Below are 24,364 nucleotides of genomic sequence, written 5' to 3'. Positions count from 1 at the left end.
GGCACAGCCAGAAAAGGAGTTGCAGTCATGTTTAACTTCCCACTTCTTCCAAATGCTCCTCAGATCAGAACTCACAGTAATTAGAATTAGCATCATACTTACTTTCCAAGGGCTCTTCTGAAAGAACACCACCCCCTTTTCCTTCCCACCCTCTAGCAATACACATTCCACCTGTCCCCAAAGTTTATCATTCCACATGTAGATAAATAGATAGAGCAGAAATAACAATAAGTTGGGGATTTTATTTTCACATCTGACCCTGACTACATGCATAGACAGTCATGACTTTCTCTTAGAACGAAAAGAACTTAAAATGTTTACCAGTCACATCTAGCATAGGAAAGCTACCTTATGTACCTTACTCTAGGATTCTGTAGGTGATGTAAAGATCTGCGACCCCGGCTGATTTTGTATAGATTTGTGCAGTAGGAGGGGAACATTCTCCTCTTTCTTTTCTTCTCAGTTTAGAATAACTGTGTGGTTAGAATGCATCAAAATAGTTGGAGTCTTCTCTATTCCCCAATGAAGTTTTTTGTTTGCTTACTTTGCCAGAATGCTTCCTGTTGGAATCATTCCCCATTCTCTTTAAGAATGCTTTTCATGTTTTTAAGTATTTTAAGCAATTTCTTGTGTGGATAGCAAAGAGGACTAGGTTAAAAAGGAGAACAGAGGCCCTGTGATTAGTCTCCTCTTTCCTGTTTTCAAATGCTAAATTGCCAACACACCCAGAGCTGGGAGTCTGGAAGGCTGGAAGACTGGTAACCCCAGGTTTGTGTTTGTGGTTTGGCAAAAGTGACATATAAATGTAAGTCAATTCATGTGATAGCCATGACCGTGGACTAAGACAAGGTCGTGAACCCGAAACACAAAGCAAAAACCAAAAAAATCCCACAGAAATACCTGACTACCATGGTCCTTAATCCCAGTTATGGTTTAGAATGAGTTGTCCCCTCTCCTTCCTTTAATCAGAACCCTAATAAAGTACCTGGCCATGGCCCTGACTTGGCTCAAAGGCAGAGCCATGAGGAGATGACCATGAAGGAAGAAATAGGGAAAGTTCTGCTCCATTTGGTAATGAGCTCTAAGTAAGCTTTCCTCAAATGAATTTTGGACACAGAAGACATTCAATCTTACCAAAAAGTATATGAAACTGCCATAAGCTTGTTATTAAATAGTTATGAAGCAATTTACAGTTTAATTTAAATAGACAGAGGCTTCCCATCCCTACAAATGTATCCTAAAGAACTCAAAAGTATGTTATAAATGTATTTTTAGTAGGAAAAATACTATTATTATATGATTCAGTGCTGAAAGGATTGCATTTACAAAATCAACTCCACTCCTCTGAGATTTCCCTCTTTCAATAAATTGCATCTGGATGCAAAAAAAGTCAGGATTTCAGTGAGGTCCAATCATTGGTGCACTTTCTCTATGAGGTTCATACTCCCTCTGCCAAAAATGCCGCAAAGCTCTAGGGCCTCTGTAGCCTCCTCTAAAACTGAGAGCTCTGCTTAGCTGCATGTTTGGTGACAGACACAGTCACCTTCGTGACAGAGCACTCGGCCTGTAAATTGTGTGCCTGTCACAGCGAGTCTAGCACCCAGACCACAGATGAGCTCATAATCCTTCTGGAACATATGGTACTTTGCATATTGGCCTCCACACATGACTGGGGAGGATTGTAATCACCATTTCACAAGTGGAAATGGTGGTGTGGAAAGGTTAAATGGCTTGTCCAAGGGCACAGAGCAGAGTTGTGTCTTAGAACTTGGAAAAGAAACTCTCTGAGTTTGCTTCCCTTTGCTTGCTGATTAAACAGAGAAACCAACATCTGAATTATAGTTTGGTTTATCCCCCTCTCAGTATAAAGGACTGAATTGGGGCCCAATTCTCTTTTGGAAGTGTTTTTAGTAGAAATAAAAGTGAGCCTTTCTCTAGCTAATTGGAATCATTTCTAGAATGGCAAGGTAGTCTGGGGGGTAGGAGAGAGTTAGAGAAATAGATTGGTTGATAGAACCACAACCCAAAACCGCTTCCCACTACATGAATAGTTTTCCCTCCACTGATGAATGTCTCAAGGGTGTTACAGTGTACCTGCCAGTCAAAACTGGCAAAAAGTCATATTTCACTTGGTCTAGAGTCTGCAACTCAAATGTGTCAAGCCCTTATATGTTAGCAAATGGACATTTGACTTGGGCTCTCTTGACAGTTGAGAAGGTCTCTTTTGAGTAAGTATAGATGGGGATGATGAAGAAAAACATCAGCAATAGAATTCTTTGGCCTTAGAGAAAAAAACAAACATGGAATAGTAATTCAAAAATGTTCAATGCAGCCCTGGCCAAGAGGCTTAGTTGGTTGGAGCTTCATCCCATGCACCAAAAGGTTGCTGGTTCAATTCCTGATCAGGGCACATACCTAGGTTGTGGGTTTCATCCTCAGTTAGGGTATGTAAAGGAGGCAACTGATTGATGTTTCTCTCTCACCTTGATTTCTCTCTATTTCTACCTTCATCTCTCTAAAATCAATAAATATATCCTCAGGTGAGGATTAAAAAAATGTTCAATCCATGTGCATTAAGATGACTGGGGACTCTAAGTCTTGTGTGTTGTTGTTTTTTTTGCGATTTCACTACAGACAGTAGAATCGCCCAACCAGGTGGCTTTCTTGACACACTTCAGTATGGAAATGGGTGTTTCATATATTTTGTGTTTCCAACGTGTGTGAGCCTTCTCCGTTTACTTAGCATTATTAAGGAGTTACACTTTTATCAAACAAAAAACATATGCAAACACCTGTCAGGTCTTCTGCTTTCATGTTTACATTAGAAGGCATTACATCAATCATATCGCAGAAGAAAATTTGATAAGCACTTTCCAGAAATTTGCATAATGTTTTCTGATTAAGAGAGGATGGATGCTGTCCAACTGGGTTGAATGACAAGTTCACCAGAAGAAAAACCATGTGAAAATAGCAACCTGGAAAAGACAGTCTCAGCACAGATACCGACTTTTAGAGGAAAAGCTTTTTGAACTGAAGTGGGCTTTTAGGTGTTATCATTGTTGTTATTGGTTATGAAACTGAACCGACTTCACTGGGCTGAGGCTCTCAGAGAGTGTCGTCACCTGACAGAGTTGCCTGCTTAGCATCAGCAAGCGATGGGACTTCCCAAGCACGGAGAGAACCAGGAAAGGCTGCTCCAAAGTTGACTTTTTTATTGGGGTCCTTCCACCTTCCAGGCCTCCAAATCAATTGAAGAGTCTTAGAGGTAGAGACATGGATAATAAAGTAGGACCACCGCACCAAGGAACAGAGAAACAGAGGAATTCAGAAAGGTTCCAGCTAATTCATTCCAAGGCTAGAGGTTAACATCACAACTGAAAAAATCAAATTGGGTGAGGGGTGGTAAATGAAAAGGAAGAGAAAAAGGAAGACTTTTTCTAGAGGGAATTAAAAGTATGGCATCATGGCAATGACTAACTTAATTAAAAAGAAAAACATAGATTCAAAGAATGGGGAAAACCTACCACACTGCAAAAACAAAACACTGTCTCTAATTTAATTTAACAGTAATATAACAAGACTCAAATGTGTAATTAAGAAAATGATTAAAAGAAATGAAAGTACTTATAACTTTTATTATCTACACAATTGAATTTTTTCTTAAATAACAGGCACAAATGGAGAATTGAAGTACGGGAAGAAGCACATTTTAATAATTTTCCTTGTGAAATTGCAAAAACTGGGAGAAAGTTAGACTTTGATAGATGCAAACCCATCTCTATACCCCTCTCCACCTCATCTATCACCTGTTTCACACAATTCCTCCCTGACTACCTAAAAGGAGCCTCCAGGCACTCTCTCCCCTCAGCATTACCTGCCGGAGGTTGCGTGTCACTTTGACATCATGCCAGGCGTTGTCGTTGAATTTTCCATTCACTGGCTCCACAATGGCCTCAAAGGCCCCGGACCCCAGGTTAATGACCAAGGAGACCGCACCATCCTTCAGAGCCAGGTTGACATAATCAGCTGACTTTCCCGTGTGCAGTATGAGCCCATTCCGCTGCCAGGTCTTAAAGGAGAGGGTGATTTCATCACTGCTGCTCTGGATCGGGTTCTGAGACAGGTCGTAGCACAGGTACTCTGAACCTCGGAAAGTGGCCACGTTCTCCTCTCGAGCTGCAGGAAGGAAAGCAGGAAAGCAGTCAATCAAATGTTGACTGGCATGAGTCAGATAAATCTCTAAAAATACAAAAGAGAACACCCCCTCTATGGCTGACACCAATACTATGCTTCCTCCAACTCTTCCCAGAAGACTTATATCTAAGTACCAGGAAAACCAGGAGAGGAGGAAAGTGCAGAGAAGTTCTATATGCAAGGGTAGAAACCAGCACAATAGTGCAGGAGAGCTGGCTGCCTTTCCTTCAAATTCTTTCAGAAAAAAACTAAAGGGAAATTTCCATGCAAAATAATAAAGTAAGGTTTACATCACTTTTGTTTCAATGATAGCTTTTAAATGCTTGGAGATGAGCGGGTTTAGAATGTATAAATTAACAGTTCTGACAAAGGGTTGTTTTTTTTTAGCTCTAGGTAACTTTTATTGACCAAAAACTAAAAATCAATTAGCCTGAAAGATTTGGCTCTTATTTGGATCCATCAATAATCCACTTAACATTGGTTTCCATGTTAGAGTCCTCAGCCCAGTGGAACATGACTGGGTTGTTAAATAGTAGGTTGTACCTGAGAAGGTGATCAAGCAGATGAGGAAAAGGGAATAGAATGAAATTTGGTAATATGCTATGACAAGACAGTAATACTGCCATTAGACTCCAAGAGACCTCTGCTCTAGGGGTCTCCTGTTTTAAATGGCCCTTGTCAGACCATCTCTTCCAATAGGACTAGGATTCCACAAGGCCAAGATGGCATTTCACTGGAGCCATGCTCTCTTTCAAGACCATATTCCAGACACTGGGATCCTATAATTCCCTATTCCAAAGCCCCAAGTCTGTTTCCTGGGCTTGTGTAAGCCTCTCCTCTAGATTTATTGTCTGAAGGAAAATCATGTTATCAATGTGGATACCTCAAGCTCTGAGGGCAGCCATGGGAGACTATTTATAAGGCTTTCACAGAGTTTGGCTACGTAAGCTGGGGCATCCATGTACATTAATACCAGACCTATTGTGATATAGGATGGAGCCAAAGGTGGGAAGAGGTGGAGACAGGACACAGGCTGAGGACCAGAGGGGCTGGTTCTCCCTGTGCTAGCATTTCTCAGTGCAGAACGCTGAGGAATCCAAAACTTCTAAAATGTAAACCTGGCTTACCAAGGTAGTATCAAAGGTACATTTTTCAAGGAAAGGGGATGGAATGTATTTTATTTAATCACTAGATGCCTGGTGCATGAATTCATGCACCAGTGAGGTCCCTTGGTCTGGCCTGTGGGATTGGGCCAAAACTGGCTCTCCAACATCACCCGAGAGGTCCTGGATTGCAAGAGGGTGCAGGCCAGGCCAAAGGACCCCACCAGTGCATGATCAAGGCTGGGGAGGGACACAGGAGGTTGGCCAGCTGGGAGGGATCATGGGAGGGCTCCAGTACCAATTGGCCGGACCCCAGCAGCAAGCTCACATACTGGTCAGAGTGTCTTCCCCCTGGTGGTCAGTGCATGTCATAGTGAGCAGTTGAGTGGCCTTAGCATATCATTAGCATATTACACTTTGATTGGTTGAACGGCCAACCGGACGATCAGACACTTAGCATATTAGGCTTTTATTATATAGGATTTGTTGCTTTGATGTATAATTTCAACACACCACATGTAGGCTTCCATTTGTCCTCCTACCCTGCCTGACAGCCTCACTTAGAGTGTCCAGCTTCCTATTAGGGTTTGTTAAAAGCTACCAAAAGCACCTCATTAATGAGAAGAAATGAGCAACAATACAAGGTTAGATATTCAGTTTCCCTTTAAAAAGCAGTGGCTACAAAATAAGGTTGAGAGAATTCTATTTTCCCTTCTAGAATTACACTTTAGCCTTTTCAACCAAAGCCAATTCTACCTCAACTCAGATCCTTATCAACCATCACAGCCCTTGGTCAGTCACTTAAATTAAATAAGTATTTTCTCATCATGAGATAAGAGCTATAAAGGAGTCAGCCACTCTTATAATGTGGAGAATGACCACCCACTACATACTATTAAATTAATACTATTAAATTAATCATAGCATCATTACATCATTAAAACATCAACCTCAACTTCATATTCCAGAGAGTTAAAGAAGAGATGAAGTTTATCCTGTATGTTCTTGGTGGCCTCAATGACATGTGTCTACCTGCATATTTCTGTTTGCACACACACACTGGTATAAGCAAAAGGGATCTGTCTACTGATAAACTTACACATCTATATATATAAAGAGCCAGGATCCATAACAACCAAGGCTCCATCGAACACCGGAAGTCAGTGCAGGGTTGCCGTGGCGACCCAGCACTGACTGCTGAGGGGGCTGCAGATCAGGCCCAGAGAGAGGTCTGCAGAGAGAGAGGCAGGGTCTGATCCCCAGCCTCCATAGCAGCTGTTGATGAGCCGTTGCCTCTCTCTTTCTCTCCCAGCTTCACCAGCAGCCACCCTCTGTTTCTCTCCAGGCCTCCTCGGGGGCTGCTGATCAGCCCTGCCTCTTTGATCAAGCCCAGAGATAGGCCCGGAGATGCTGACTGGCATAGAAACTGACCAGTCAGAACCTAATCTGGGTGAACTGCAAAGGCAGAACCTAAGGTGGGGGCTGAGGAGGGGTTTTAAGGGCAATAGCTGTTTGGTATAAGGTGTAAGAAAGCGGTTCAATTTTTTCATGACCAGTTTGGTAGTATAGATCATATGGCTGGGTATCAGTCCAAATATAGGTATTATGTGTTTTTGTCTGCCAAGAGCATCTCCTTCTGAAAAAGGCTCCCCTACCCATTTAAGCAATTCTATCCTATATAATCTATCTATACTATTAAAAGGGTAATATGCTAATTAGACCAGGTCGACCGTCCATCTTCCAGACGTCCAACTTCCTTCCAGACAAAGCCATGGTGTGGGGGCTGAGGCAGAGGCAGTTAGGGGCGATCAGGCCAGCAGGGGAGGGCAGTTAGGGGTGACATCAGGCCGGCAGGGGAGGGCCGTTGGGGGCAAGATCAGGGCAGTTTGGGGTGATCAAGCAGGCAGAGGCAGTTGGGGGCGAGATCAAGCCGGCAGGGGAAGGCAGTTGTGGGTGAGATCAGACTGGCAGGGGAGGACAGTTAGAGGCGATCAGGCAGGCAGGCAGGCAGGCAGAGGCAGTTAGAGGCGATCAGGCAGGCAGGCAGGTGAGTGGTTAGAAGCCAGCAGTCCCAGATTGCAAGAGGGATGTCCGACAGGGATCGGGCCTAAACCAGTGGTCGGACATCCCCCAAGGGGTCCCCCATTGCAGAGGGTGCAGGCTGGGCTGAGCGATCCCCCGCTCCCGTGCACAAATTTCATGCACCAGACCCCTAGTATACTATAAGGAGCAAGTACTACTCAACACATAACCTATGCCTGTTGTATTTTACCAAAATAGCCCCAAAATTTGTAGAGTAGAAATTTGACACTATTGGCATGTTTGAAATAGATCTAATCAATGTCCTAAGTGCTGTGCCTATTGTCACAATCTCTCCTCTCATTTCTGAAGAAATGGCTCTGTTAAAATGCAGCTAGACAAGCCCTTGTTCAGTAGCCCTAAAGTGACTCTCATAGAATAGAAGATGGTAAATCAAATGAAGTCATCACCATTATGCTCTCTTCCTACAAGACACAAATGTGCACAGAGCCAACCACTAGGCCTGTCCTTGGCACTACATGTGGCATATTAATGGGGGGTTTGTATAAACATTTAAGTTACTGAGAAGATAAATGAGCAAGGAAAGGAGGCCTTTAAAGAGAATCTTAAATTAATCACATGCCCTTTAACGGGTAAGGCTTGACACAGAACAGCAAGGCACCAAGATATTATTTAATGTGTTACATGGTACTTAATATGTTTCATATAATTAGACCAAGGAGTCTGTAAGAATAAGTTTTAGAGTTATAAGGGATGTTAGAAATTGCCCAATTTAATGCCCTTGTTTGATTAAGAGACTGGCGACTAGGAGTAAGTGAGTTGCCTAAGACAGTATTATTCTGGATTCCTAGTGCCTCTGGATTTTCTCTAAATATCTGTTACTTTTCCTTTTACCCATCACTCTGGATATACCACATGCTCTTCCTACTCTACTTCTTGAGGAATATGAATAATTTCATGGAACTGTGTACTGACTTATAAACCATCCCACAGCTTGCATAAATGGAGCCAAAAACCTATTTACCCCACCCTTTGTAAATTACACTCTTTCAACAAAAGAAATGTGTCCCTTCCTCCCCTGGAATCTGGGTGTGTTTAAAACAAAAGAACTTGTCTTATGTGGAATGCCATTGAGGAAAAATGACATCATTTTAGAGAAAAGAATATCACAATTAATAAACAAGAAATAAAACCAATATGAGAAAAGGGTCTATATAAAACACATGTATATTTATGCAAATTTCAATGCAAATTAACCAAAGGTAGCAGAGTGCATTCTTTTGCAAGTATCTAATGAAAACTGCTGCAACAGTTTAAACTTTCCCAATCTCTCCATTCAATGACAAATTTTCTCAGTTTACCTCTTCCCTATATAGGAGGAGGCCATCAAGGCACCCTAGACCCTGGGCACATCCCTCCACTTGTCAACAAAAAATAGGCAACTGAAAGCTACTCTCTGAATCATATTCTAGATAAGCAAAATTATATCATTTTAAATTCATGGCATGCTGTCCTGATTGATATGGGAAAGAGAGGCACTGGCAGTTCATGTCCCACACTTTAAAAGAGCCAATAAGGGGCCTGGTGGAAGAAGAAAGAGTGAGGACCTTGAAGAAATTTTTCCTTTGAACACTCTCACAGCTGACCTATTCTCCTAAAATTTCAATCTGTCTTAATTTCATTTCAGTAGCTAAGGTTAGAGCCCTTGCTTTCTTATCACCTTGAAAACCATACTAAGCTGACCGTGAACATAACTAAAAGGTATAAAACCAAACAGTGGCAAACCTATATTTCCAAGCCCATTCAATTTTCCAAACACTCCATTTGGAAAATGTAATACTGCCCAAAATCTGTTTCTATACTCGGTGTTTACACTGGGAAGGAGGTTAAAGAGACAATGTAGTCACCTTGTATGCATCTGAGCTAAATAGGTAGAAAAATGAATGCAGGGGATTATGTAACACAGTACACAACAGCTTAGCATAAAGCTACAGCTTGGCAAGAGGGTAGGCACGGATGTGGCTAATGGACTGTTTAGATTCATTTAAATTATATCATTCCAAAATTTGCAATCAATTGCATAAGTGCTGAAATAAAAATATTATTCTCACTGCATGAAAAGCAGAGCTCAACTCTATATGACAACAAATCATTTACCCATTATTTGTAAGTGCCCAATTGATTAAACATTAGATGCAATCTAGACATGTATAACTCAAAATTTTAAATCAGATGTATAAGATATGTAAAGTACTGAACTTTCAAGTGGCTTGTTAATCCCAGTACTGGTATATATCTATAGCATTAACAAGCATTTACTCAATTCTATTTTCCATTTCTTCCCCAAAAAGCAACCCAACTGGTAATTTATATAATAACTCTTTTTCTCTGAGAAATTCCAAAACAGATTAAAATATTCCCTTTAATGGTTTTTCACTATGCAATCTAAGAATTGTGGAGAAATGCTTATCACTGTTTCATTGGGCCTGTGGTTCCTGATAGGTTGCTATCTTAGGCTTTAAGATAAAAAAATCTGGATTTTATTCTGAAGGATATGAGGAAACATTGCATAAATTTACTGAGCAAATGGAGAGTCCCATGTGTATTTTTAGAAGATAACATTGATAGTAAACTGGACAAAAGAGAAAATGGAAGGCAGAGAGCCCAGTTAATAGATGAGAACACATCTGAACTACTTTTCTAGGGGTTGTCCAGGGCTGGTTTGATCTGGATGGTGATACAGTTCCCGAGTGAGGTTTGCCTTTCACTGGGCAAAAATGAGTCCTAGAAGAGACAACCTGAGGAATCGAGAGGCAGAGATGCGGTAAAACCAGAGACCATGGGAGGAAGCCAAAGTGTGGATAGTAAGATCCCAATGCAACCATGGACAACTAAGGGCCAGAGGTCAAAATTAACCCATTGCGGGCGGAACGAGCATTCTCGAGTTTTCATATTACACAGTGTTTTACATAAATGTTAAAGGCACGCCTTATAATTAAATACCCATTGCATTTTGAAGTTATTTATTACATGTTCTTAGAAGCTAATATCTTTTTAAAGTATGATACTTTGTAAACTTTTTTTTTGTACTTGTTCAATAGAAACTAATCTGGCCACTGGGTAAAGCTAGCAATAAAACTACTGGTGTGCAATGTAAGAGACAAGGACACAGCATTAGAAATAAAAGAGAACACATTAGAATGGATAAAGAAGGATCTTAGGTCCACTTGCAAACATATGTTCACCTTTTAAAATATCATATATTTCCAAATGCTTTATTTTTTTATTAAATTGATTGGGGTGACATTGGTCAATATGAACATATAGGTTTCTTGTGTGGATTTATATGTTACAAGATCTGTATATTGCAACAGTGTGCCCACCACTCAAAGTCAACTCTCCTGCCCAAATGCTTCCTTAATCATGATTTGTGTTCTCCCAGCACTCTGTGAGGTCACTTTGCTATGATGATGTCAATGTAAGGAAGTGGAGGCACACACAGAGTTTAGTTTATCCAAGGCAGTAGGGAACACTTTGGACAGTTCCAAACCTCAGCTCTCTGATCCTCATTTTTTGATTCTTAGTCCCACCACCTACGAGAGGAGCACAAATCCTCAGGAGTAGGTGCCTAGGATCCTATATATGGTGTCCTGTAAATGTATGAAGTTCATTGTGTCAAGAGGAGAAACCACTGACAAGAGGTCAGAGCCCACCCAGGCAGCAGGGGATCAGGGAATGGTCTCAGTCATACTGAGAGGATCACACTCCCCACCTCCATCAGAGAGTCTTAGAAATAGAATGTTTAAGTACCACTTGGAAGAGCCTATTAAAATGCATAGGCCTCTGGGGGGCTGTCCCACTGGCCCTAGCAGAACACCTGCTATGCCCCCAAAACGGAGTGGGGGCCAGCTTCCAGAGGACGGGCCTCTGAGACCCTGGCAACACTGTCCTCATCTTTGAGTCCTTTGTCCTTCAATTGGCCTCCACACAGCAGCGCGATACTTTAGTCTGCACTACACAAAGATAACCCTGGCTGGCCATCCTGGCCTGGCCCACCCTGGAGCCAATAAGGCACAAAATCAAATGGGCTGCTGCCACCCTCCCTGCCAGAGAAAGCAGTGGCCAAGGGCCCTGGGGCTGGCTTGCCAACTCCTTTCCTCTGATCCACAGAACTCAGCAGGAACAGCACTGTCCCTCCTCCACCGGTACAGCTGCGATGAGAGCTTTCAGGTTCTCAAGTTGTGAACTGATGACGTATCACTCAATCCTTCTGGCCACTGCTTCCCAGGCAAAAAAGCCCTGGTGATGATGAAGAAAGCACTGAGCCCAAGGTATGGGGTACACAAAGCAGAAATAAATGTCTATAGAAGTCCACAGTTCCACAATTGCCCGCTCATTCCAGGGCAGGGTTAGGGGGCTGCATGTCCACTCCATTCTGAAAAGTGCCTTGAGTTAAGCCAGCAATGTGATAGTTGGCTGGCAAAGGAACAAGCTAAAGCAAATATGAGTTTGTTCTTGCACAGTTCTGTTTTCTTTCCATGTTAAGAACCTGCTGAAACGCCAACATCTGGAACAAGAACTTCCACCTCTATGGGCTTCTTAAAAGCTGTGTGCAGACACCTAAGTTAGCTGCTAAGCTGTGAGATGATCATATTTGTAAAAATGAGGGGGAAGCAGAAATCATTTTACTAGAATGAATTCTACTGTACATCACCTGATGACATTACCTGCTAGAATTAGGGGAGGAACACACTGATTGGGTAAGAAAGGTAAAAGACTGACTATACAAGTGACTGCACTCTTGGTTCTTCCTGCCCCATCTCCCTAACACTGTATTTTAGGGATGAACAAAGCATCTGGATAGATGAAACTGCAGAGCCATTCCCTGAGGACATGATCACTCCTTTACCTGCCACATTCCCTCACACAGGTATTTTTAAAGCAGAGCGCACTAGCAGACAGCAAACTGTGTCCCTATGAGGGACCCTGCACTGCAAAAGAAAACATTTGGGAAATCTGACCCCCTGAGGCCGTTTCCAGCCCTGGTCCTCAGAGCCTCTCCGTAGGAAAGATGCAGCATAGAAATAAATGGACTTTTCCACACTGCCTGGGTCATTCACTAGCCTGCAGATACTTCTTGAAAGTGATGAGAAGGAAAACAGTAAATCAAGTTGTCACTTGGAAAATAAACAGCCAGGATCCTGGTGAGAGAAGCTGCCTCAGTCCACAAAAGAATGGCCTGGAAAATCACGCTTCACTGAAATCACTAGAAAGCTAGTGGCATCCTGAAGACTGCATTGCTCTCAATTGCATTACAATAAACGTTAAATTTTCCAGTCATTCATTTAAGGAGTAAGTATGTGCAGGTGCCTACTATGCACCAGGTGATGTGTACAGTGCCGATTTCTTTTAAGCTTACAACAACCTTGTCAAATTGGAATAATTAGCCTACAGTTTACTGAAGAAAAGAAACTGTAAAGTTACCAAAAAAATCATAAAGGCCTACTAAGTGCCAGACTCTGATGTGGACTCACAGGGCACCCATCTGAAGCTCAGGGTGTAGTGGGACTGCGGAATTGATGACATGGAATGCAATGAAAAAAGCTTTGGAAAAAAAAGTTTTGAATTGAACAGACCTGAGTTTGACAGCCAGCTCTGGAATTCACCTAACTTGATAAAACTTGAGCTTATTAACATCTCCAGCCTCTAGTTGCCTCATCTACAAAATGGGAATAACCATAGAGCATATTTCATAGAGTAGCTGTGAGACATGAATCAGAAGTTCATGGCCCAGTTCTCAGCCATAGTCATGTTAGCTGCTGTTGTTGTTGTGGTTGAGAATGTACACATAAACAAGTGATTACAACTCAGTGTAGTGAATGTTTAATAAGTGATATAGGCACACAGAAGAAAAAAGTAACTGACCCTGGTGTTAGAGAAGGCTCCATACAGGAGGTAAAGCTTAAATTGTGTCTTGAAGTATGAGTTCACCACACAAAGGAGGAATTAATTTTTAGTTAGAAGAAATAGCATATTTACTGGGGTGGACATTAGAAAATTATGGGGTGTTCAGGGACTGTGAGAAGTTCAATGTGGCTAGAGTAAAGGGCATGAGTACAGGCTCAGGATGCAGGCTGGGGACTCATAGACCATAATCTTGAGGCACTGGGACAGGGGAAACAACAGAGAAGAACTTCAGCTCATGAGGGGCACAATTATATTTGTGTTGTATTAGGGGTTCAGTAGATAGACAAATGCCTAGAGATGTGAAGAAGGAACCAGAAGACATTTCCAAGGTAAAATACATATTACTAAAAAACCAGGGCCTGAGACAATAGTGCTGCATATGCCTGCCTGCCCACTTATAATAATTTATGTGATATGCTATCCATTTTATTTTCTCTTAACCACCAGATCCATATGAGTCACTGTAATTATGTTTCTTTCACTACCGGCTTCTCATTTTAATTGTGGATCAGTCAACCAATCAAGCATTAAACAAACACAATGCACTCTATCTTATAGAGGGAACCCCATTTGCCTATCCCCATGACTCCATGAGAACCACCCCCCCCACCCCCCGCCGCATGCCCACTCTCCAGAGGCAATAGTTTTGGAATAACATTTCCACCTTCTCTCTTTTTCTCATTTAATACCTCCAATGAAAGGAGAAACAACTCATCTGCTTGGTGATATAGGAAGAATCTGAGACCAGGGGTCCACTTTTCTTAATTAGGTGCTTACTATTCCCGTGTGCCCTGCCTTTCTCTCTCCTTCAGATCTTCCCTTGCTACAAGGATAGTGAGTACTCTTGTAGGCTCCCCCATGTAGTAAAACCTATCAGAGTAAGCTCTGCCTCTGCAGAAGAGGCATGTGGTTTTCTAGTTCTGCCTATGGCTGAGTGGCTGAATTTATGTCAGGAGGAAAATTACAAGGAAGCCAAATGTGACAGCAGACGAAAGCCATATTATCTGATCCAGCTCTACTAGCAACAGAACTGAAGTTTGGATCCTTGGACCTGACCACCAATCTGACTCTTGTGTCTGTTCTTCAAGTGATTCAGAATGCTATGGCTGTCACCTCAGACAACCAGTCCTTGGAGCACTTTCATTCTGATTGGTATACAAATGACACATCTAGAACTACATGAGTAAATATATTGGTTATATCAATATCGATAAAACCATCTCTGTACCACAGTGTTTACTAAGACACATTTCTTGAAGTTACACTAGCATATGAGTCATTAGCATGGTGAGAATTTAACCAAGATCACCTTCCTGGGGATAAGATTTAGATTGGTGTTTTGACATTTTTTAATTTAAAAAAAATACAGAAAATCCACATATACACAAACCTACATATTCTTCCACCTTTGGCCCATTTAAAAAAATGATGTACATTTTCTTGTACTGTTTCTTTTATCAAGTTATACAATAAGTAAGGCAATTATACTAGAGTACCAAATGCCTCATTGCGAGACTATATTCTACGGACGTGGTGAGGACAAACTACTAGGTACACAGAGCTAGGAAGGGGCAGATAGAGGATGATAATTTTGATACACACAAAATTAATAATAATGAAAATATCTCAGCAATTCTAGAGCAGGAACCAGATTATCTGAAATGATTTTTTTAACAGTGGCACATATATTGACCCTACCTGCTACCTAATGTAGATGCTCAATGTACCCAGACATACTGCACTGTTCAGAAAGAAATATAAGAGTCATGAAAGTGTCACAGAATTTCAGAAAACTCACACAGCTATTTAGATATTTAGAAGTAATAAATACGAATTTTTAAACCCATATTTACATCTGTAAAATCACTCTTTTATTCAAGACAAAAAGAATCCTCCATAACAGATTATAACCATAACATCAGAAAATACCTTGAAGGATAATCTAATCTACCTCCTGCCTCAGTAAGCCTTCATCTAAATTATCTTGTTGCTGAAACTACACACTTGGAGGCATCCAGAGAGAACAAAACTATTTGGTGTTATGTGGAACATCCTATAGATAGGTTAGGAGCTCAAATGATTCCTGGTGCTGAGAGGAAAGGAGGTCTAGACACCACCAGGGAAGTCCGCTGACGAACAGGGAAGTTCAGGTGTTACAGATTTTTACCTAGTATTTCTTCATTCGGTCCAAAATATGTAGAAAATAGTGAGTATAAACTGTGGGTGGGCAATAAACTTTACCTCCACTAATTTATACACACACACAGTGACTAGTAATCTTTATATATTACAGCTCTAGTCATATGTAACAAGAATAGAAAAACATATAAAGGAAATCTATCCAACAATTTCAGGTAGCTCTTACTTCTGGGGAGGAAGAGAAGAAATGGAACAAGGGAGGTATTCATAAAACTAAATCTTTCTACAAGGATTTAAAGCAAAAATGGCAAAATAGTAAAATTGGTTCAATCTGGGTGATAGTTATAGTAAGCCATTGTTTATAATATCCTCTATTATAGGGTCTAGACTTTTTCACATTTGAATATAGTCTATACTTTTTAAAAAGTTATCTCTATAAATCATTCTGATAAATGCCTAATCGTCTTGAATGATTCTCAGGTTATTTTATATGTAGGAAGTGGCTATAGGGTTAAGCAACAGACTGACCTGTTGGCAAAGCCACAAACACGTCCCAGCTTAAAGGGCACAGCCCTCTTAGCATAATTAAGCTTGACCTGATGATGCTCCCTAGATCTTATCTGGGAAAATAATGGGCTGTGGGAGGTGCAGCAACTGCTGTCAAAACAAGTGAAACTCACAAGAACATTTTAACTATGGTGACCACCACCTTGTTTACCTCTGGCTATAAAATAAAGGCTCAGCTTGCTGTCTGGATCTTTCTCTGTGGCCTTAGCCAGGCACAGGAGATCCACCTAGACACAGCTTATTCTCTTTGTCTGTCTTTTCTTCAATTCTTCACCGCCCTCCCTCAGGCTTGACGAACCCTTGGCTGAGCTGACCCGGCACATTTATATATGGTTGAGGAGTCGATGTGAACTCCTCAACTATATGCTTTGAGCTGACCCGGCACATTTATATATGGTTGAGGAGTCGACGTGAACTCCTCAACTATACCTTTTCAAAATCTCCCATGTACCCCAGAATGTGTTAAATAAAAACTTATGGAATTGAAGTGAAATGTACTTGAATTGATCACAGTGACTCTAAAGTCCTCCTGCTCACTGGCTGCCTTCCCTACTTCTAGAGACCCACAGCTCAGGGCCTGGGCATCACAGAATTCAGCCTGACTTCCTAAGGGCAAAGGGAAGAGATGCTAATGGAAGCTGAGCAATAGAGGAGACACCTTCATGAGTTACCATGTATGTGACAGCTCCCTAGCAAATGCTGAGAGTCAAATAAGGCTGGAGTCCAGGATGTGTCACAGTACATCTCCACAAGCCTCCCAACCCTTTTCTTCCACAGCAGAATAAAATCTACCTAGGTCTTTAAGAAAATCCCCACTGAGAAACCTGAATTTGTGCCCCTCCCTTTGGCCTCCCCCCCACAGGAGGCAGCCCAGTTCCTCCTTTGTTAGTGCTGAGGGCTCTAGCCTGCAAGTCTAGACAGAATGGCTTGTTAAAAGGCCTTGGAGTCAATGCCTGGACAAGATCAATAAGGCTTTTTCTGACACAATGAAAACTTTCTGTTTTGTTAAATGTGGCTAATCTACCATTTCAGCAGTACTCTTGAAGCTTTCAGTGCTGAGAACTAGAGCCTAGGTGATTAAAACTCTGTCCAGAGATACAAACTGAGAAACCTGGGCCATGGCTTCTTTGACATCTACGTGCCAGTGTCCTTTTCCTCCCAAGGAAATAAACGTGGCAGTGAGGAGATGGGGGCTGATAATGATAAAAGTTAAAACTATCCCATCCCAGAGCTCTCAAAAAGGGACTGATAATGCCCAGGGTCTAAAGTAATTAAACGAAAGAAGGTGAACATATGAGTGGGTGAGATTGAAAGTGAGTGGGAAGGGAAGACTGACTTAAAAATAAGTGATCTGAGTTAAGAAGTCTAAATAAAGGAGAAAACTGTTAGTGATTTCAAATTCAATTATAGCACTAATAGTGCCCATAAAACTAGAATAAAGTGTTTATTTCATTTTCATCACTTATTTATCTCAGACTATTAGAATTTTTTCTACAGGTTAACTTTGTTTTTGCCATAGTGTAACAGGACATTAACACTTTCTGAATCTGAATTATGCTCCAGACTTTTCTATAAGAGAGCCTGAATATACCAAGCACTATATACATAGTGTTTAACACAAGTTAACCAAGACTTGTGTAGGTGATTTAAGAGATCTAAACACTTACCACTAGAACCAATGTATTATTAACAGAGATAACATATCTGTGTGTCCAGATGTCATCTGAAAGGAGAACTTTTTTATTCAAATACTTGGTATGCTTCTTATTTAACTCTCAAAAGCCCTGTGAAATAAAGTTTTACTAGTCCCACTTTACAGATGATAAAACTGAGTTTCAGAAGGGGTGACATACTTGTACAGTACGCCAGCTAAAATTAAGCATATCCAAATAGAAACCAAGGTCAACCTCCAAATAGTATATGCCAGTGGTCGGCAAACTCATTAGTCAACAGAGCCAAATATCAACAGTACGATTGAAATTTCTTTCGAGAGCCAAATTTTTTAAACTTAAACTTCTTCTAACGCCACTTCTTCAAAATAGACTCACCCAGGCCATGGTATTTTGTGGAAGAGCCACACTCAAGGGGCCAAAGAGCTGCATGTGGCTCACGAGCCGCAGTTTGCCGACCACGGATATATGCTTTCCAATACATCACTTTGCCTCCTATTGCGGATTGGGTGACTTCTGCAAAGACTTCTGCCAATATAATTTCTATGGAAGATGAGCTATTCATTTCTTTTTTAATTTTTTTTTATTTTTTTAATCTTTATTCTTGAAAGTATTATATACACTTTTCCCCCAATTGATCTCCTCTAACCAACCCCCACTACCCACCCCAGGCCTTCACCACCTTATTGTCTGTGTCCATGGATTATGCATATATGCATATAAGTTCTTTGGTTTCCTAAAAATAGAAAAAGAAAGAAAGAAAAGAAATCCACATTTGCATAGCATGTTATGTCACATTTTCCAAACCACTTGCAAATAAAGCATCTAAATTTTTAAATATATCTTTGATTAATTTCAGAGAGGAAGGGAACAGGAGAGAGATAGAAATATCAATCATGAGAATCATTGATTGGCTACCTCCTGCACACCTCCCACTGGGGATCAAGCCCCAACCCTGGTGTGTGCCCTGACCTGGAATCGAACCGTAACCTCCTGGTTCATATGTTGATGCTCAACCATTAAGCTATGTTGGCTGGGCACATTATTTAATTTTGTAAAGCCCCCTTTTGCAGCTTTTACGGGAACCTCTATCTGTCCAACAAGGCTAGATTTTCAGCAAACATTTAGATGTATAAACCACATACTTTGGGATATAAATATATAAAGAATGATAGAGAAATCTGTGGAAATTCTGTACATTTTCAATGCTGGAAATATATAAATGCTTTTTAAAATACTTAACTATGAGAGCATAAATAAGGAAATCTATGTTTGATGCATTGAATCTAAAATGGCAATTCTCCTTCTAAGTCAGAATGATTTGTAAATCATTTACAGATGTTGCCTCACCCCAGCAAGCTCACAGAAGCTCCAGGGCCAAACAGCTGGACTCTGGGTTATGACACCAGAAGCTAAAGTAAGAAATATGCTCAGATCTTACAGAGGGGGAAAAAAAGTTGATTTATTATTTAAAAGAGCACACAAACTGAGATTATAAGACTCTCTGAAATAGAGAGTCAAACAGGTTCCATTTTGTAGCTTGTATAGCCCTTTATGATGCATGCTTACAGTTCCTATGATGTCAATAAAACAAATGCTAAGTAAGATTTATCAGTGAAATTGTTTGTTAATTGGTTATGATAAAATACTACATGATTTGGATATACCAACTATGGTTTGAAAAGGTTGCATGAGAAATCCTAGACTTAGAGAAGCTGTAATATCTGTACTTATCATCAACTGGTCAAGTTTTTGACCACAATTTATAGGTGAAGGAATCAGAACAAAGGAAAGTAAGGTGGCTTAGGGCATACAAAACCACTGCCCAAAACTTAAGATAACAAGGATGGCTGGCTAATTCTTGCCAGATGTGATGAAATCTATTCACATAAATATCAGCAAAGATGGATTTCCAGATGGTGGCCGTTGAAGTCTAAAAGGAAGTTGGCCAAATCTCATTCTCTGATTTAAAAGTCCATAAACTTAGTCTTATCTCTCTCCAGGGGGTGATTATATCATGAAAGACTTACTATACCCACTTAAATGAATCTCTTACTGAAGTAGACATCAGAGTGCCATCACCATCATTTTCAATGGAAATTTCCATCAAAAAATCCTATAGTCCACAGACTTGGATTCAATCAATAGTTCCCAAACAATGCTCTCAATAGTTTTTGCCAAACCATGGTTCAATTAGGAAAATAAGGACACTATAGTATGTCTTTTAATAAAAGCAATTTATGCCCTACACATCCATGCAACGTATAGGTATGTGACCTTCTCTATGCCACATAATGCGCTAGGCACTTGGAACATGGTACTTTTTTGGCTTGGGAATTTCCTAGCTTATATAAAATGACGAAGATGAAATTTGATGCTATGAGTTGGCTACATAATATTTTGCTCCTTCCCTTTTCTGTAAAAAATTTACTTGTCAACAAAATCTAAGTTTGAAGACCCACTGAATCAGAGAATCTTTGTGTGTTGTCAGTCAGGTTTTGGCTAAAACATTGTATTTTTCTTAAAGGGGGTTTACAAGGTGCTTCAAGGAGTATAACCAATTATCCAAAATTCCTTGGGACTAAGAACTCTCACAGGACATGGAACTTCCCATGCTAAAGCAGGAACAATCTCCGGAAAACCAGGATGGTAGATATCTCTACTTGGGTCACATGTCAGAAGGTTTAAAAAATTAATCAAATCAAATAAAACTCTCAACTGAAGTCATTGGCAAAGAACAGGCTTGAATAAATTGGATACTTTTGTTAGCTGTGAATTTCTCGCCATTTCAAACTTGACATTCTGTTTTTTTAAGAACAAATAATCACATTAACCATGTAAGTAATGTGTTTATTTCTATGGCATATTACTTTTTATGAACTTTAAAGTCATCCTAAGAATAACTTGACTCCCTTTGAGGATTCAGAAGGCTCTTTGAGAATTCATGGTACCTCAGAACTATCCAACTCATCACCAATTTTCACTGTACACCACCATGAATAAACAGCTTTTCTTTCCAATTGTTTGAATTTGAGATCGTAAGTGTTTTCTGCATTATAAGGAGCTAATTAGGTTGTATGGAATGATTTATGCAAACAGTAATGTTCCTTCGGGACTTACTAGGGTATCTTCAGGAAGAGGGAGAAACTTGACAATAGCTTCAGAAATCAGAGCCTCTGGTATACTGGGGTTTGGCAGGAAATGGTCTGTCTGTCGTCTCTGAGTGCTGCTCATTCTTCTTTCTCCTCCCCACTACCCTACTACCCACTCCTCAATCAGCTAAGCCACCACCTGCTATAGCTTTTGAGCATCCTTCAAAGATACTGGGCCACTTCATAAAAGAGCAATAATGCACACTGCCCTCAACTGAAGCAGAAAAGTGAGAAGACATAAAAGAAAGGAGCTAGTATTTACTATTCCTCTACTAATGTGCCTGGCACAGTGAAAGGCCCTTTTCAAATGTTGCACTTTGAATCCTACAATGACTTTAGGGAGTAAGCATATTACTATCACTGTTTTACATAATTGGAAATGCCCCCAGTCCCTGAGATGGGGGTGATGATAGTGGTGATAATAATGGTGATGGTACCAGAAACCGTTTCTGAAGCTTACTGTCTGTCATGGCCTTAGCTCTGGTTTAGTATTATACAAGATAATATTTAATATAATCTTCACAACAGCCTATTTAGGCATTATCACATGTAGTTGTCAAAGGGGGAAGCTGAGATTTAAGAGTTCAAGGCTATCCAACTAGAATAACAATAATTGACAATGAAGGAATTTAGAATGTGATGAGACATGGATCTAACTTCAATCTCATTGTTCATCCTATTATAGTAAGAGTTAGATTTTGTATCAAAGGCACTACCCTGAGATCAGGAGCTAAGCAACCCACCCTGTGATCTTTTGGGGCTCTGTGGTTGCTAATTTGGACAACAACCCTCTTGGATGACTCTCTCAAGCTGGTTCTTTTAGTTCCCTTTTCTATGGCAAGACAACAGAACTACCAATAAAACCTGATGATGCACACCCTACATGGCCAACATTATCTACCAAAACCTGTTTCTAACCATTACTGTGCTTGGCACCAGTGAGAGCCAGATAAGTACAGATAACTATGTGTTATTTGAAGCCTTTAAGCTACTCACTCACTCATTCATTCATTTATTCATCCAGTCAGCAAACATATATTGAGAGTACCCATCATGTAGTAGGTTGACAGTGAAGACAGAAGAATTCCATCAGAGTTTAACATGTCATCTTTCTAAGGTAGGCTGAGAGAGTAGCCTTAAACCAGATGATTAGGAAGAGTGAACAGGCTTTGAAAACATGTAAAGAATTAAGCAAGTCGGTGGTATTATTATCTATATAATTGTTATCTTTTTTTACCATTCCTAAAGATTTCCACCATTTCTTTAAAAGCTCTGCAGTATTCCATCATGAATCTTCTTGAAGGATGAGTTCCAAGGACTCTGATTTTAAGTTTATACCTCAAGGCACTTAGAGAAAAATGAATTAACTTGTTTTCGCATTCCTGTCTAAGGAGAGATATGCTCCTCGCTTCTATTTTGCAGATAGAGTCGGTAAGGTGAACTTTAGCTATTAGCAATGGAAGGTACTTTTAAAATCACATTGTATACTTCTTTTTATAAGCCTGGCATAGTTCAGTGTTTGTCCAAAGGAATGAGCAATAGAGTTAAAACCAAAACCTGGGCTTTCTGATTTTTACATAAATGATTTAGTTGCAAAGTAACTATGAGGTAGACACATGAACCCAATAACTGAAGAGATTTCAGAAATTTAATCTCCAGGATGCTAGGAGCCTACTGCCCAGTTTTGACATTTCTCCAAGGCTCCCTGCAAGTGTGTCTGATCAGATTCACATGTATGTCAATGTCCTAAAGTCACCAGAGCTGGCCCTGGGTAGGATCTGCCCATAAGAGGGGCTCTGCGGGTGAGTAGTAGACTGACTGCTCAGTGCTCACATGGCTGAGCCACTCACTTGAGGTGGGTTCCCTTTTCTACTCTCTGAGCTTCTTTTTCTCTTCCCGCTGCAGCAGTGGAGACTGACTTCAGTGAGGGAGTGCTGCTTAATGACTCCAGTGCAATATACTGAGCCTTATCAGCAGTGCCCAGGCCTCTCTGACAGCTGACCTTTCCCACTGCGCTCAAGTCCAGGGAAAAACAAAAGCACCAAAACAATTAAAAGCAGTAAAAGAAGAGGGAGGAGGAAAAAAGAAACTCTAACCTGATGCAGAGCAGCAACACATATATTTTAAAAAGAAATACGAAGGAGGGGAAACAAAGAGAAACCAAGACAGTGAAGATGGCCAAGCACAAGAAGACTGGATTCCCCAGTCCTCTTTATTTCTCTTCCTGATGGCTGCAGAGGCATCAGAAGGCTGATAATAAATCTGAGGGCAATGCTGGTGAGAGAAAATAAAAAGTATAAGAAAAAGAGAAGTTGTGGCATGCAATAGCTTGTGATATAAAATGCCTCTCCACTCTTCATGAGCCCTGACAGGCATTCCAAGTGGTCAGGATGCTCTCAACCACAGGTGCTCTCTGAAAGAGAAGCTCCTTGTCTCAATAATACAGGTGAGTCAATCACCTGGCAATGGCCTCAAGCCCACTCCTCAAGGCTCCCTGTAGGCAGGGACAAACTTCTGAAGACCCAATCAACACATTCCTTTGTCATTTCTGCTTCTCAATCTGCATCCCTTTCCCAGCTTATCTGAAATACATGGATAACTTTTATCTGACACTTACATGGACCATATTTGGGGAGCCCTATAAACATCTATCCATAGAGAGGTCAGAGCATTCTCAATGTTTTGCAATGAAATTGTAAACAAAACAAAACAAAACAAAACAAAAAACATGTCTAAAGGAAAAGGACTTATTTTTAGAGAAAAAAATAAGTGAGCCTGTGATGACTGTTTTCTGCATATCTGTGAAAGACATGTTTAATTTCCTCATCCATTTTGAATCTGACATGAGCTACACAGACAAGGGTGCTTTTTCAGACAAAACTGGGGCTCAGTCCCCCCACAGAATGAGAGCTACACAGTATTGTTAGAACTTGTCATCTAACAATCTATATAAAGGGAGGTGAATCTGCAAAAGTTTGAATGTTGCTGAGGGCCAAGGTCTACTTCCAAGGGTCCTAAGTGGTTCCCTAGATTCAGTTTCTCCAAATGGTTTATTCCATTATAGGATACTTTTCACTGGCCATAGGGCTATCCTGTTTAATAAGATGGTAGCAACCTGTGCTCAACCACATGCTGAGCATCATGCTTACCTCCTTGCCTAGACCATCTCATGGAACTATCTCAACTTTGACAGACAAGTGCTGTAACAGTGTCTATTATATAGACATGAGGATTGAGGCTTTGTAATCTGCCCATAGTGGTTCAGCTGATAATGGCTTACAGCCAATTTGGCTGGCCCCAAAGCCTTCACTCTTTACCCCTGCCCTGCACAGCCCACCAGGCAACCTCGAACCTCAGGCACAGGTAGAGTGACATGGATCACTTGATAAGGCATCTGAAGCCCCCAAGTCCACCTTAGCATCTTAGAGATTTAGGTCAGGGGGAGTTCTAAAGCTATGGTTAATGGTCAAGCATCATTTCTCCTTTACTTCCTGTGTCCCACTAGTCTAGATGTGAGAAATGCTCCCTTCAG

General features: G+C 40.8%; 1 protein-coding gene across 14 annotated transcripts in view; it reads right to left on the bottom strand.

Annotated features, from left to right (window-relative positions):
- NRXN3 (neurexin 3) overlaps window positions 1-24,364 on the bottom strand; it is a gene marked incomplete at both ends in the record, with an annotated part of 1,469,510 nt that overhangs the window by 1,112,311 nt on the left and 332,835 nt on the right. For 8 of the 14 annotated variants that reach the window (XM_079767585.1, XM_079767570.1, XM_079767583.1 and 5 more), the window contains one exon: window positions 3,875-4,176. In XM_079767585.1, coding sequence (XP_079623711.1) covers window positions 3,875-4,176 — 302 coding nt within the window. Of the gene's footprint in view, window positions 1-3,874; window positions 4,177-24,364 lie in introns of those variants that run through there. The other 6 variants (XM_079767587.1, XM_079767572.1, XM_079767571.1 and 3 more) reach the window with 1 other exon arrangement.

The sequence above is a fragment of the Cnephaeus nilssonii genome (genome assembly GCF_951640355.1).
Source record: "Cnephaeus nilssonii genome assembly, chromosome: 4".
NCBI classification, from domain to species: Eukaryota; Metazoa; Chordata; class Mammalia; order Chiroptera; family Vespertilionidae; genus Cnephaeus; species Cnephaeus nilssonii.
The sequence above is the reverse complement of the archived record's forward strand: the minus strand, read 5'-3'. Positions and strand labels throughout refer to the sequence as shown.